General features: G+C 47.3%; 2 protein-coding genes across 3 annotated transcripts in view; one reads left to right on the top strand and one right to left on the bottom strand.

Moving 5' to 3' along the window:
- Nucleotides 1-3832, bottom strand: part of exd3 (exonuclease 3'-5' domain containing 3) — a 20180-nt gene extending 16348 nt beyond the window's left edge. The window contains exons 1-4 of the mRNA XM_083670502.1: nucleotides 3772-3832; nucleotides 2224-2322; nucleotides 614-678; nucleotides 1-256 (exon numbers count right to left, since the gene is read on the bottom strand). The exon at nucleotides 1-256 is cut by the window's left edge and continues 92 nt beyond it. Of these exons, the coding sequence (XP_083526628.1) occupies nucleotides 1-256; nucleotides 614-678; nucleotides 2224-2248 (346 nt within the window). The 5' untranslated portion in view covers nucleotides 2249-2322; nucleotides 3772-3832. The remainder of the gene's footprint in view (nucleotides 257-613; nucleotides 679-2223; nucleotides 2323-3771) is intronic.
- Nucleotides 1-13476, top strand: part of cdc37l1 (cell division cycle 37-like 1) — a 15753-nt gene extending 2277 nt beyond the window's left edge. Inside the window, exons 1-8 of one of the 2 annotated variants that reach the window (XM_083670503.1) lie at nucleotides 4169-4541; nucleotides 5642-5926; nucleotides 6730-6823; nucleotides 6944-7059; nucleotides 7403-7525; nucleotides 8081-8254; nucleotides 8443-8514; nucleotides 12929-13476. In XM_083670503.1, coding sequence (XP_083526629.1) covers nucleotides 4434-4541; nucleotides 5642-5926; nucleotides 6730-6823; nucleotides 6944-7059; nucleotides 7403-7525; nucleotides 8081-8254; nucleotides 8443-8514; nucleotides 12929-13045 — 1089 coding nt within the window. In that variant the 5' untranslated portion in view covers nucleotides 4169-4433 and the 3' untranslated portion in view covers nucleotides 13046-13476. Of the gene's footprint in view, nucleotides 1-4168; nucleotides 4542-5641; nucleotides 5927-6729; nucleotides 6824-6943; nucleotides 7060-7402; nucleotides 7526-8080; nucleotides 8255-8442; nucleotides 8515-12928 lie in introns of those variants that run through there. The other variant, XM_083670504.1, reaches the window with a different exon arrangement.

The following is a 13476-nucleotide window of genomic DNA, read 5'->3' as shown; positions in this document are numbered from 1 at the left end:
GGTCCATGTAGCTGGGCTGGGCGTCGGTGAGGAGCCCCAGGGCCCGGACCTGCAGGCCCTGGACCTGCTCCTCTGGCAGGGCCTGGAGGGTGACCTGGGGGTGGGCGCGCCTCCAGCGCTCAAACTCCGTGAGGACGCTGTGACCCAGGGTGTTGGCCTTGCCCTTCTGCCTGCCTGGGCAGCCCTCCAGCAAGCTCAGCAGACCCTCCAGGGGCTCGCCCAGGCCCGAGAAGCCTTGGAGGGTAACCACCCGCAGCTGAGAGGGGAGGGAGGGGAGGGGAGGGGAGGAGGGGAGGGGGGTATGATAAGACACCTTCCTGTGCTCTTTCAATGTACTTCACAAAATCGACGTCCGTCTAGACAGACACGTACTAAACCTCTACTGACTATGACTACCAAAAATGTCTCCAAATGAGTCACAGGGAGCCATTCAATATCCTCATAGTTTCGTTTATGGTTTACACAATGCACAGTCATTCCTTCGCTCACACACACACACACACACACACACACACACACACACACACACACAGACACAGACACAGACACAGACACAGACACAGACACACACACACACAGACACACAGCCTGTGGAATGACAGGCTCTTCTCACCTCCTCCAGCTCTTTGCGGGTCCACAGGTCAAAGAGCTGGTCTCTCAGTGCCATGGGATCCACACCTGGGGGGGGGGGGGGGGGGTCACACAGGTGAGATGGGGTAACACACACCAACCTGTCAGAGAGGAGCAGCCACCCCTCCCTATTGTTTCTCTCACTTTCTTCCCCCCACCCCCCATTTCACTCACACACACACACACACACACACACACACACACACACGATATGCCTATCCTGATAGAGCCAGTAACAGCAACATAGCATCAGAGCACGTTCTTTCCTACACTACAGTATACAAGGAATAAAGAACCCACTCAGACAAAGTGCTGCAGATTAACGGAACATAACTCAAATGAATGTAGCACACTATTCTCTTATCACTGTGAGATTCACTGTGTGTGTGTGTGTGTGTGTGTTAACCATACTGACTTGCATTCATATTTGTACCATTGTTCTACATGTATTACAGCCAGGTTGTCATCAAAAGGCAGGATTAAAGTGGGATTAACAGCGGTTGTTGAGGGTAGTTAAATCGTTTTTTTTTTTGTTTTCAATCCAGAGCTGTAATACTCCGGGAAGACAGGGCACATTTTTGGAGGACTGGGGTAGGTTGGAAAAAAAGAGCCTGGTAACAAAAGGAGAGACAAGGGGAGGTGTATGTTCCTTACAGCATTCCCAAAAGCTCCTGCCTCTTTCATGCTGTGTGGGCTCCGACCCCCCCTCTCCCCCCCCCCCCCCCAACCCCCTCCGTCTCCCTCCTTCCCAGGCCCAGTTTTCCTGTTCCCCTCCCCCTACCGCTCTCTGTTTGTCTCGGATTTCCCCAGGAAAGGGCAACGCGGTGGTCACGGTGTAAAAAATCCAGCCTTCCTGACGGACAGCCTGGGAACGCGGACCAAAGGGCTTCTCTCTCTCTCTCGCTCTCCCTCTCCCTCTCTCTCTCTCTCTGATCAGGGCAGGGCATCACTCAGGGCCAGGCCAGCACAGAGCAGCAGAGGAACAGTACTGCACAGCAGAGCTCGGAGCAGGGCTGCTAAAAGCATTCTCCCAACTTCTGCGGTTAGTATAGTATAGTATACCCCCCACCTCTTCACCCCGATCCCATTTACCTCGCCTCATAGAAAAGAAGGGTGGGGGGGAGGAGGAATGTGGAACATGTAGCTTCTCAATTGTAAGGGTGAGCTGCTGAGGGACAGGTTAGGAGGGACTCAGGGCTGTGTGGAACAGTGTGTGTGTGTGTGTGTGTATTGGGGGGGGGGGGGGGGGGGGTTCTGTCAATCCACTTACACAACTTCACACACGTCCTGACATTAGACTATCTGTCTCTCGTCTAAACTATGTTATTACCATTGATGTGGATTCTATAGCGCCCCAGACGTGAAACAGAAACAGGTTTTTTTATTATTCCAGACAGGAACTAGACAAGGACACCACCCAGGAGCCTTAGCCTAACAGAACCGTATTGTTCTTTTTCCATAGTATGGCAACAGTATATCGTTTAGTTTCCCCAGGCCCAATGTGGAGTGGGTAGGTGTTGTGTGATGGGCCTGTCGTGAGCCTGCTGTGTTAACTGCTGAGCCGGGGCTCTGAGTGGGCTTGTCTGTACTGACCCACTGGTTGCGTAGCCTTGCTCATTCCTCTCCAGCGGGGGGCGCGTCCGTCAGTCTGAGGGGTCTCTCAGGTCTCTGGGGAGCCGCGTCAGACGGGAGCTGTGAAAGCCCACCCCAGACCCCGGCGTTAGAGGGAATGCCTGCTGCGTGAAACACAAACACCAGCAAGAACATGGGGGACACACCCTGGCAGGCGTTCCGAGCAAAGTCTGCCACACCTGACTGGTTAGGGTTGCCATTAAGCCTCGATGGAAACTTCCTGAATTCTACAAAGGAGATTTTCCCTCAAGCTGGACTTTTGACTTTTGTTATCTTGGTGAGGGTTCCTGTGCGTTCAAAGCATAATACTTTCATCAATGGGCAATTTGTCTCAATCATCAAATATTTTTCTTTTTCTGACCGCTCGCTTTTAAAAAAAACAACAAAAAAACAACTTTAATTGAGGACCATTTGTTCATTCCTGTGAGTAACAGCCTCTTGCAAGCTGCATAGGAATAAAATGATAGGTGATAAAATGGTGATGATAAAGACTCTTTTTTCTTTCCCAACTAGCACAGAGGTTCATCGAGCAGAGAACACAAAGTCAACAAGTGGCTTCTTTTGAAACCAGTATGATACTGAAACTAAGAAACTATCATTCTTATTTCAGATTTCACTGTTGAGCAACTCTGAACCAATGCTACCCTCTTTCTCTCTCTTTCTTTCTCTCACACACACACACACACACACACACACACACACACACACACACACACACACACACACACACACACACACACACACACACACCCTCCCTGTGGGAACAGCAGCCCAAGAAAGGGCAGGCTGCCAGCTGGCTCTGAGACATGCTTTTGAGGCTGAGGATGTTTTTTTTAGGTCTGGAGTCTGGACTGTTTCTCTCCCTTTCTCTGTGCAGTCCCAGTGGGAGGTTCTTGGCTCTCAGCGCCAAGTCTTCGGCAAAGGCACCGCAGAGCTCCCTACCGCTGTGTACTACCGCCACCTAGAGGCGACTCACTGAGAGGCAGTGACAACACACAACCTGGTACCACCTGTATGACAATTTGACAACAACATTGGACACGTTAAAGGCTGCACTAACTCAAGCACACAAAAACAGCAGTGGCCAATTGCGTATAACATCTTGTTTTATACCTACGGGTTTTTTTTTTCTTCATAAAGCCCCTCAATGCTTCCCCTAGCCTAGGGGGTTATTGAACTGTTTTATCAGAAAGTACCTATTGATATGCCCGCCTTGTCTTGTGTAGGTACATAATTAGCCAGACGATTCGCTGCTTGAACCTTATTGAACATTATTGATTATTCAGACAGCGGACTGGATCACTCACAGCAGCTAGCTAGCACCAAAGACAGCTAGCCTAGCACTCCCACAACAATTACCGTGCATTTATCTCACCTGAGGTAAACGAAAGCTAGCTAGCTAGCTCTTTGTTATGGCAGCGTTACAGGGGGCGAACGATACACTGAATTAACCATTTGGGCCCCATAACCTACATATTATCAGTGTTTTAAAAGTGGAAACAAACTTACTCTGTAACTTGCCTCTATGATATGCAGCAGGAAGGGAGACGTCTGTGGACTCTGACAGCTGGTGGAACTCACAAATTCAGGTAAAGGTTTTACACGGACTTCACCAGCCGGGGACACATTGAGGGCTTGTTCTCGCGATCTCGCGTGTGTTTGTTATCGAGATTTTTGTGATGTCAACATTTCTTCTCGCTAAATGTTTATATTTAGTTTTTACGTACTTTACGCTTTAGTCTTCAGGCTCATTTAGTTTACATACTTTCAGCTTGCTAATGGAGTTCAGCACACTGGAACTAACGCTTTTACCATACATTTAGATATTGTACACAAGTGTAAATATTTAGAGATCTCGTTTTGGTACGTCAGTAGTAGTTTGAATTAAAAAAAAATCGAGAATCGAATTAATACTAAAAATAAAAACCTACCAAAACAGATCTGTCACGTGGTCAAAGTTATCGACCACGTGGTACGTGAGTCGACGGCATGGAGGTGGTGGAAGTTGTCGTTGCTAAAAGAGGCTGCTGTGTTTTCGACCACTGATTCATCATATTACGCCTCAGCTAGCGAATTACCCTTTTTGGGAGTCACTCGGGCAATATATTCTCAATACGGACAGGATTTGGAGTTCAGCATCGGTGATTTTGGTGCTTAAAGAAACAGTGGCGATGGAGTGGCTCGGGACTGGAGCTTCCATGTTTCCAGATGAAGAGCCCCGCAGTGCTCCTGCCTCCTCGGTACCAAAGAGCTTCAGCACTCCGCAGCCTCACCCGCAGGTACTGTGAAACCTGCTGTTTTGGGGCAAGTTTCAGCAGGACAACTGAACAGAGCATTTTCTCAAGTACATTCAGCCAATAAGCTTTTGTTTACTGTACAGCTGGTCAGTAATACGAGCCAATTAGTCAGCCAGCTAGCTACCGTTGTTGAGGTTGTCAACAACCAATCCACACCGTCATATATTGTTCATATAAACTAATAACTAATAATGTGGATCATTTTGCCAAGCCACGGCTATATTTTCAGCCGAGCCGCTGAATAAGCCTGTCTGCTTCGATTTATTGGTCCTCAGCAGAGCTAGAAGTCGTGTCATTGCCAACTATAACATCAGCGAGTTTTAGACAGTGCTTAGCAAGCTAGCCTAGCCCTAGAACAAAGTGTCTAGCCAGAAATACTCTGTCTCTGCCACAATAAGTCATGACCGTGAACATGTTGCTCCTCTTTTGAAAACGTGTGTTTTTGATAACTTAACATCGGTGCTTGATACAGTTGCCCAGGGCAGTAACATAGCTCCTTGGTCAGGCAAGAAGGATTGTCCTGCTGTTTGTCAGATGAGATCAGGAGCCATAATCAGTATGTGCGTCACTTTTCTATTCCCTGAAGCATCCATGAACACTGCATTGACAGCTGTAGCTGTTGGGTTCGATGGTGATTCGCTACATATTTAGTTATTATTAGCTTGTCATGGAAAACCCAGAACATGTGTGTGTGCATTTTGTAAGGGTGAGTGATATTTGATGTGTCAGAGAACCAAGAGGCTCAAACAATGCCATCCATGTCCATGCACTCAAAACTGTGCTATTACCAATTGTCACTGTTCTCTTGTAAGATTTGGAAGTCTTAACTTTGTTGAAGTGATTCAGCATTTTCACAGGGGTATAAGCCTACCGGATGACGACAGATGAGATTCAACACGGCCATTGTCTTAGTTACAAACACTATTATTGTCACTTAGAATCATTTGGAGGCCATTTTGGAATGAGACTGCATTAAAATGTGTTAATATGAAATATACTGTAGGCCTGTCTGTTAAGTTCCCTTCTCTCTCTCTCTCTCTCTCTCTCTCTCTCTCTCTCTTTCTCTTCTCTGTACGGCCCAGGGGAGTGCTGAGTCCATGGCGTCCCTGTGCCAGAGCCAGCAGCGCTGTGTGAAGGCCTCCATCGTGTCAAGTTGGCAGCTGGCGGAGGCTCAGGACCAGCTGTGTGGGCTGGAGCTCCACAGCTCGGAGTCTGTGGAGCAGGAGTATGCCTGCGCAGTCACCAGCTCCGCCGAGCTCTCCCTCACCGAGCAGGAGTGGCGGCGCAAGGAGAGCATGCTTGGAGGCCAGGACCCCAGCCGCAGCCCCGTGCTCAGCGCAGACGTCAGTCGGGACGTGTTCGACAAGGTAACTATGGAAACGGTGGGGGGGGGGGGGGGGGGGAGTAAAGACGTGCGAGTGTCGCGAGTGGCGTTGGTCGTACGTTGGATGTTTTTGTCTGTTTTCGTCAGGTGTGTGTTGGATGTGTGAGTGTTACATTGTTCACGGGCAACATTCTCCCAGTTTGTGAAGTGCCCCACTAGGGAGAACAAAACACTGGACCTGTTATATGCTGATGTGAAGGATGCCTACGTCTCGACAGCAACTGGTAACACAGATGTCCTGTACAAGAGGGGTCAGAGCCGGCTTTATTTCCTGAGGAGGCTCAGGTCCTTTGGCGTGTGCAGGACTCTGCTGAACATGTTCTACCAGTCAGTGGTGGCCAGCACAGTGCTGTACGTGGTGGTATGCTGGGGGGGCAGCATCAAGGCAGGTGACACCAAGAGGCTGAACAAGCTTGTTAGGAAAGTCGGTTCTGTCCTCTGTGTCACCCTGGACACTGTGAAGGAGGTGGCCAATAGGAGGATGAGGACCAAACTCCTGGCCATCATGGACAATCCCTCCCATCCCCTACATGACACTGTGGCAGAGCAGCGAAACTCCTTTAGCAACAGATTATTACAACCACGTTGCACTAAGGAGCGCTATAAGAAATCTTTTCTGCCTGCCGTAATAAGACTGTACAACTCCTCCTCCGGCTGGCTCAATCGGGGTGATCAGAGTCAGGCTGGGGGATGTTAAATCATACTGGCCTGTTCTTACTGTATATCATTTTTCCGATGTCTGTGTTATTCTCTGACTTGTCTTTTCTCTTTCTCTCTCTCTCGTAGAGTATTATCAATGTCCAAAGCAAAACAGTGGAGCTGGAGAATGACAAGAGCAAGACGTTTGTTCAGAAGTACGAACAAGAATTGAGGCATTATGGTGAGTGGGCTGGTCCACGCTGATGTGGTTTTGAGTTAGATGGATGGTTCGAAGACGCTGATCTGTGTAATTGCAGCACAGGCATTCTAATTGCTGATGTCCTTGTGTGGTTTTGCTCAGGCATGTTGCGGAGGTGGGACGACAGCCAGCGCTTCCTGTCTGACCTGCCCCACCTCATCTGCGAGGACGCGGCCAACTACCTAATCCTCTGGTGCTTCCGCCTGCAGTCAGAAGAGGTCAGAACCACGACCTCCGTCCCTGTCAACAACAACAACAAAAACCCACAGTCCACCATCCACTCCTCTCGCTGTAGCGACGTCCGCTCGCGCTTCCGAGTTGCCATAGTAACACGCGGCTTTGCTGTTTTCTGTAGAGCGAGGAGATATTATAAAAGATGAATAGGGATCATATAGACTTTGCTGTCTTTGGCGTCTAAGAGTGTTTAGTTACAGCAGCCAATTACATGTTCCTATCCCGGGTTTATGCATAAGCCATAATCATCTCGCTGGCTTTATGTCCAGTTGCTAGATTAGGGTTACTGGTCATATCCTGTTTCTTTGTTTGCTTGTGTCCCTGTAGAAAGAGGCTTTGATGGAGCAGGTTGCCCACCAGGCCGTTGCTATGCAGTTTATCCTGGAGATGGCTATCACCACCCAGCAGGACCCACGAGGATGCTTCCGTCAGTTCTTCCACAAAGCCAAAGTATGGAGCTATCTCAGTCTGCTGACTCATTACCGTACCACACCGGTGAATGTATCCACTCACTGCCATGACGGAGCTGTTTTTCATTATTTGCCATCATTTGCTAGTCTGTAACACTGTTGCATTTGGATTATTGTTGTTATTGAGAGCATCCCACAATTAGATCTCATAAAATGATAGATTTATAATTTATCCATGAACATGCCATTATAAAGATATGTTTAGACCCAAATCAGATCAAATGGGTAATTTAGTCCACCTGTGGTTGGTTACGTCCTTAGTGTTATTATGTGACAAACATGTAATCCACTGTATATAGTCAGCTGGAGGAAGGTGAAAGTTGATGTCATGTGACCACTAGAGGGTGACATGCCTCATTACATGGCTTCATATAGTTCCACTCTCCAGAAAACAAGGTAATAAATGGATGACAGATGGATGCTTTTACGCCAAAACAAAACATACATGTTGTGTGAACACATATGTTGTCAACAGAGGAATCTGATAATCAATCTGATCTCTTTTAATGCTGTTTGTCTCTTCTGCCCGTCTAAGGCAGGACAAGAGGGCTACTTAGACGTCTTCCACTCAGAGTTAGAGGCCTTCAAAAGGAGAGTAAAAGAGTACACCGTGAAGTCGAAAGGGGCCCCCCCAAAAGACACAGATCACCAGAGTGCCACCACACGCTGTCGCTTGGACCCCAAAGAGGTTCTGGAATCTTTACCTCCCGTAAGTTTCCCCAAACGACACCTTTTCCTCACATTTTACAATTAACATTTTATTTTTTTATTTTTTTTAAAGAGCTTAAATATATGATTGGAGGTTTTCCAATCTTAGTTGTTTTTTTTGGGGGGGGGGGGGGGGGTGGCGGGGGGGATACGCAACAGAACATGACTATTTCCAACGTTGTGTTTTAGGAACTGAAAGCCGGCCTCCAGCTGCAGGATATGCAGATTCTCCAGAATGTTCTCAGCTCCATGAATCCACAGGTACTGTCGTTTTCACAGTGTCAACACTGAGTTCATTCACACACGCACAGTCACTGTGATCCTGATGTTCAGTCAGCACCGCCCGTCTCCGTTGATAAAACCACAGTGAATTCATATGGCAATTGATAACGTGTGTGCAAGATATGAATCCTATAAAGCCCCAGTAATGCCAGCAGGGACTTCATATCTTGTAAACATTTGTTCAGTTTAAATGAAACCCTATTGGCATGCATTGTCAAAAACCAAAGTACATCAATAGTCTGCACAGCGCTTTGGAATTCCTCCTCTGAGACTGAAAGAGTGAGATCACCCCCCAAACAGAGGGGGGGGGGGGGGGGGGGAACAGAGGGGGGAGGAGGAGGGAATGAAACAAACAACCTCCTCTCCCACAGAAATTATACTTAGACAGGGCTCGGATGGAAATCTAGACGCTAGCCAATGAACACTTGAGGAGGAGCCTATCCATGCATGAGGGGTTACATAACGGTTGTAATCTGCTTGAGCAGTGGTTAATCCCTGTACACTCTGCCACATCCACTCCAACTCTCTCTCTCTGTCTCTCTCTCTCTCTCTCTTTCCCCTCGCCAGCCCCTGAAGGGCTCACTCCGGGGAAGGGAGTAAGGGAAGGAGTTGTGTTGTTCAGTTTGGAATAGAAAGGAGGGAGTTTGAGATTTTGCCCTCAGGCCGTCGTTTCAGGACACCTTTTTTATTTATTTTTTATTTAACCTTTATTTTACCAGGGGAGTCCTATTGAGATGACGAGACCTCTTTTTCAAGGGAGCCCTGGCCAAGAAAGCAGCAACACAGTTTAAAACAGCATAAAAACAAACATCTGCAGAGTAACACAACATATAAGCAACATGTAAGCAAGCAACACCAAGAGCACAAAAGGCAAAGCACACAAACAGCACACAGTATCCTATGTGTAACAGTCGACACACAAAAGCAACACACAATCAGCATTAAAAGGTACAAAAGCAAGACATAGAACACAACACACAACCTGTTAGGAGAATTAAAAGATTTCATGTTTCCTTCATTCCAAGTGCGATTGATATGCTTAATGGCAAACAGCACTTTGGCAGTATTCCCTGTACTACCCCTGCACGGTTTGCACACTTGTACTTTTTGTACTTGGTATGAATTTCAATTTCTCTGAACTAGCGATATACAACTAGTATATATCAATCGCTCTGCGATTTATAGTGGTGATGTTGTCCTTTTTGTATTCTGTCTTTCTGAACCCTGGCTGCAAAACTAATTTCCCCTAGGGGATAATAAATAAAACCTAGAACCCTGGAGTCTAGCGTTGGAAAAGAGAACTCGTTTTTCTGTTCCGAGTCAGAACGTTCGAGTCAGAATGTGATGCGTGTTCTGTCCAGGTGTCTCACAGTTAGAATGTGAGAGGGGTTAGGGGTTAGTGTCACCAGTGTTCACTCTCAGATGCCTCTAACATTCAGTGTTATGGTCCCACTCTGCACCTCCCAATAAACTGTCCAGATTAACTGATTTTATTTTAGGATCACACAAAGATGTATGTACATTTACGGCATTTAGCAGACGCCTTTATCCAAAGCGACTTACAACGAATACATTTGTCTAAGTAAGTGAGTCATCTATCCATCAGTCATCATAAGAAAAAGTAATCTATGCTAGGACCAAGGGCTATTGGCAGTCACAATGCTAGAAGAAATAATGTTTTTATTTTTTTTAATTATTTATTCATTTATTACGATTCCTTCATTCAGTAGAGAAACTTGTACAGGGGGGTAGTGGGGATGAAGAGGTCTTTAGGGGGGACAGTTAATATGTAGCCTGAAGAGGTGGATCTTCAATCTACGTCGGAAGATAGGTAGTGACTCTGCAGTCCTGACAGCAGTGGGAAGCTCGTTCCACCAGCGGGGCACCAGGACAGTGAAAAAATAAAAAAGAATGAGATCAGAGGAGAGGGAGGAAGCTCGAGCAGAGTGGAGGGCCTCCGTGACAGCAAAGGAGAGCAGTCTCAGTAGAGTGCCCAGCCTTAAAGCCGGATTGGTGGGGGTCAAGGAGGTTGTTCTGAAGGAGGTAGTGAGACAGTTGATTAGAGACAGCACGTTCAAGGGTAAGAAGATAAGAAGGAGAGAAGGGATACCGGTCTGTAGTTATGGACTGCAGACAGGTCAAGAGTTGGTTTCTTGAGAAGAGGCTTGATCCTGGCTGTCTTAAAGGCAGCTGGGACAGATCCTGTGGATAGAGAGGAATTGATTATGGTGGTAAGGAACGGAAGGAGGTCTTTGGAGATGGATTGGAGAAAGGGGGAGGGGATAGGATCGAGGGGGCAGGTGGTTGCCCGCTTGGATGTGACCAGTTTTAGAATATCATCAGGGGAGAGGGGGGGAAAAGCTGATAAACCAGAGACCGAGTGTAGCGCAGTGGGTTTGGTAGGAGAGGTAGCAGTGTTGGAGAGAAAGAGCTAATGTCATCAACCTCCTTTTGAAAGTAGGTGACAGTCACCCTCAGAGGGGGAGGAGGTGGGTTGAGGAGTGAGGAAAATGTGGAGAACAGTTTCCTTGGGTCAGAGAAGGTAGCAGCTGATGCAGATGAGGTGTAGTTGAGGAGGAGAGAGAGAAGGTTTTAGGTCATCAGGGAGGCCAGTTTTTCTCCATTTCCTCTCAGCTGCCTGGAGCCCTATTCTACAAGCTTGCAGGGTTTCAGACAGCCAAGGAGCACGTGGAGAGGATCGTGCCGGCCTTGGGGTCAGTGGACAGAGAGAGTCGAAGGATGAGGAAAGAGTGGACAGGAGGGTGGAGGAGGCTGCATCAGTGGATAGAAGGGAGAAGGATTCCACAGAGGGTAGGGAGGATAAGACAGGAAGAGAGAGCGGTAAGGGAGAGGGTACGCAGGTTGCCACGAGAGGATACAGTGTGGGTAGAGTCTGACTGGGAGGGGGAGGATTTGAGGGGAAGGGATACAAAATGATTATCAGAAACTGGAAGAGGGATAACAGTAAGGTTGGAGGGATGGGAGGATCTGGTGAAGACAAGGTCGAGCTAATTGCCCACCTTATGAGTCGGAGGAGAGTGGGACAGGGTAAGGCTGAAGGAGGAGAGAAGGTCAAGTACTCCAGACAAGTGAAGCTTCTCTGACTGGATGTTGAAGTCACCCAGTAGTCAGAGCGGTATACTGTCCTCAGGGAATAAGCTGAGAAGGACATGCATCTCATCTAAGAAGTGGCCAAGATGACCTGGTGGACGATAGATAACGACAATGTGAAGTTTGACAGGGGAGGTGACAGAAACAGCATGGAATTCGAAGGAGGATATGGACATGTGTGATAGGGGAAGGACATTATGTGACCACTTAGGTAAGATGAGGAGTCCAGTGCCCCCCCCTCGACCAGAGAGTCTAGGTGAATGAGAAAAGGGGTAGGCATCAGAGAGGGCTGCCGGAGTAGCTGTGTTATCCGGTGTAATCCTTGTCTCTGTGAGGGCAAGGAAGTGGAAGGACATGAAGCAGGCGTAAGCTGAGATAGCCTCTGCTTTCCGGACCGCTGACTGGCAGTTCCAAAGTCCTCCTGCGACAGTGATCAGTCGAGCATGGTGGGTAGATTAGATTAGAATGGTTGCGAGGGGAGGTGTAGCATCTATGTGTCCTTCTAAGGGATGAAATAACAGGAATGGGGAGAAAGCACATCGTGATATTTGATGTAGGTAGCGCTCAATACATTCAGAGTAGTGAAAAAATAAACGAATAGAATAAAAATACTTAGTAGTTTGACCTTCCTCGATGGTCTCTATAGATTGACTCCTTCGTCTTTGTGTCAGGAGGCTGTCGCTCTATGACCGTCAAGATAGAAATGCAGATTCTGTGATTGCTGATGACTAGCAGGGTAGCAGCCCCTCCCACCTGACGATCAGGTAACAACCAGACAGGTTTCACCACTGAATTCCAAATGTATTAGTCCTGGTCCAAAGTGAGCAGGAGTTAAATACCTTGCAGAATAGTTTCAGGCCCTCCCACTGGAGATTGACAGCGATTGGCTTCAAACAGATAGATATCAACAGAAACTAGGTCCCAGAGCTTAAGGCAGGATAGCCACAGCAAAACTACCAGCAACACACTGACTTTAAACAAGATTAAATTAACTTACTTAGACTGTTCTCCAGTCTAAGAAACTTCACCACTCAATTCCAAATGTATGTCTTCGGCTTGATCAACACACACACGGTATGTCTGTGTACAGCAATGAATTGTATTTCAATAGTTATTATTTGCATCCTGAGTTGGTCAGTAGTTGTGTCTGTGCTCATTCATCCTCTGTTCCGTTTCATCCTCTGTCTGTTTCATCCTCTGTCTGTTTCATCCTCTGTTCCGTTTCATCCTCTGTCTGTTTCATCCTCTGTCTGTTTCATCCTCTGTCTGTTTCTCCCGCTAGGTGGCAGAGTATCATGTGAAGCGTTGTCTGGAGGCAGGCTTGTGGACGAACCCAGGGAGATGGTCAAAGGAGGACGCTACAGAAACAGATGAATTACGCATGATGGAGATCTCATAGCGAATGTGGAACAACCCCCCCCCCACCACCACCACCACCACCACCCCCCCACCCCTTTTAGGAATGACACTTCATTGAAATGGAAAACAAAATGGCGGAAAAGGGCTGAGCTCCCCACAGAGACTTATTTTTGTATGCAGAATCTGCGTCTGAATGTGTCCTGCACTTTATATTTGTTTGAAACAAAAAAGTATTTAAAGAAGGAGAAAAGTGTGGTATTTTGAGGCACTTACAGTGGGGGAAATAATTATTTGATCCCCTGATGATTTTGTTAGTTTGCCCGATTAAAAAGAAATGAGCGGTCTATAATTTTTATGGTACTTTTCGTTGAACAAATAGAGACAGAATATCAACAAAAAAGTCCAGAAAAAACACATTATATAAAGTTATAAATTCATTTGCATTTGATCGAAGGAAATAAGTATTTGATC

Source organism: Argentina silus, assembly GCF_951799395.1.
Source record: "Argentina silus genome assembly, chromosome: 5".
NCBI classification, from domain to species: domain Eukaryota; kingdom Metazoa; phylum Chordata; class Actinopteri; order Argentiniformes; family Argentinidae; genus Argentina; species Argentina silus.
Note: the sequence above shows the minus strand (reverse complement) of the source record. Positions and strands in the feature narration are given on the sequence as shown.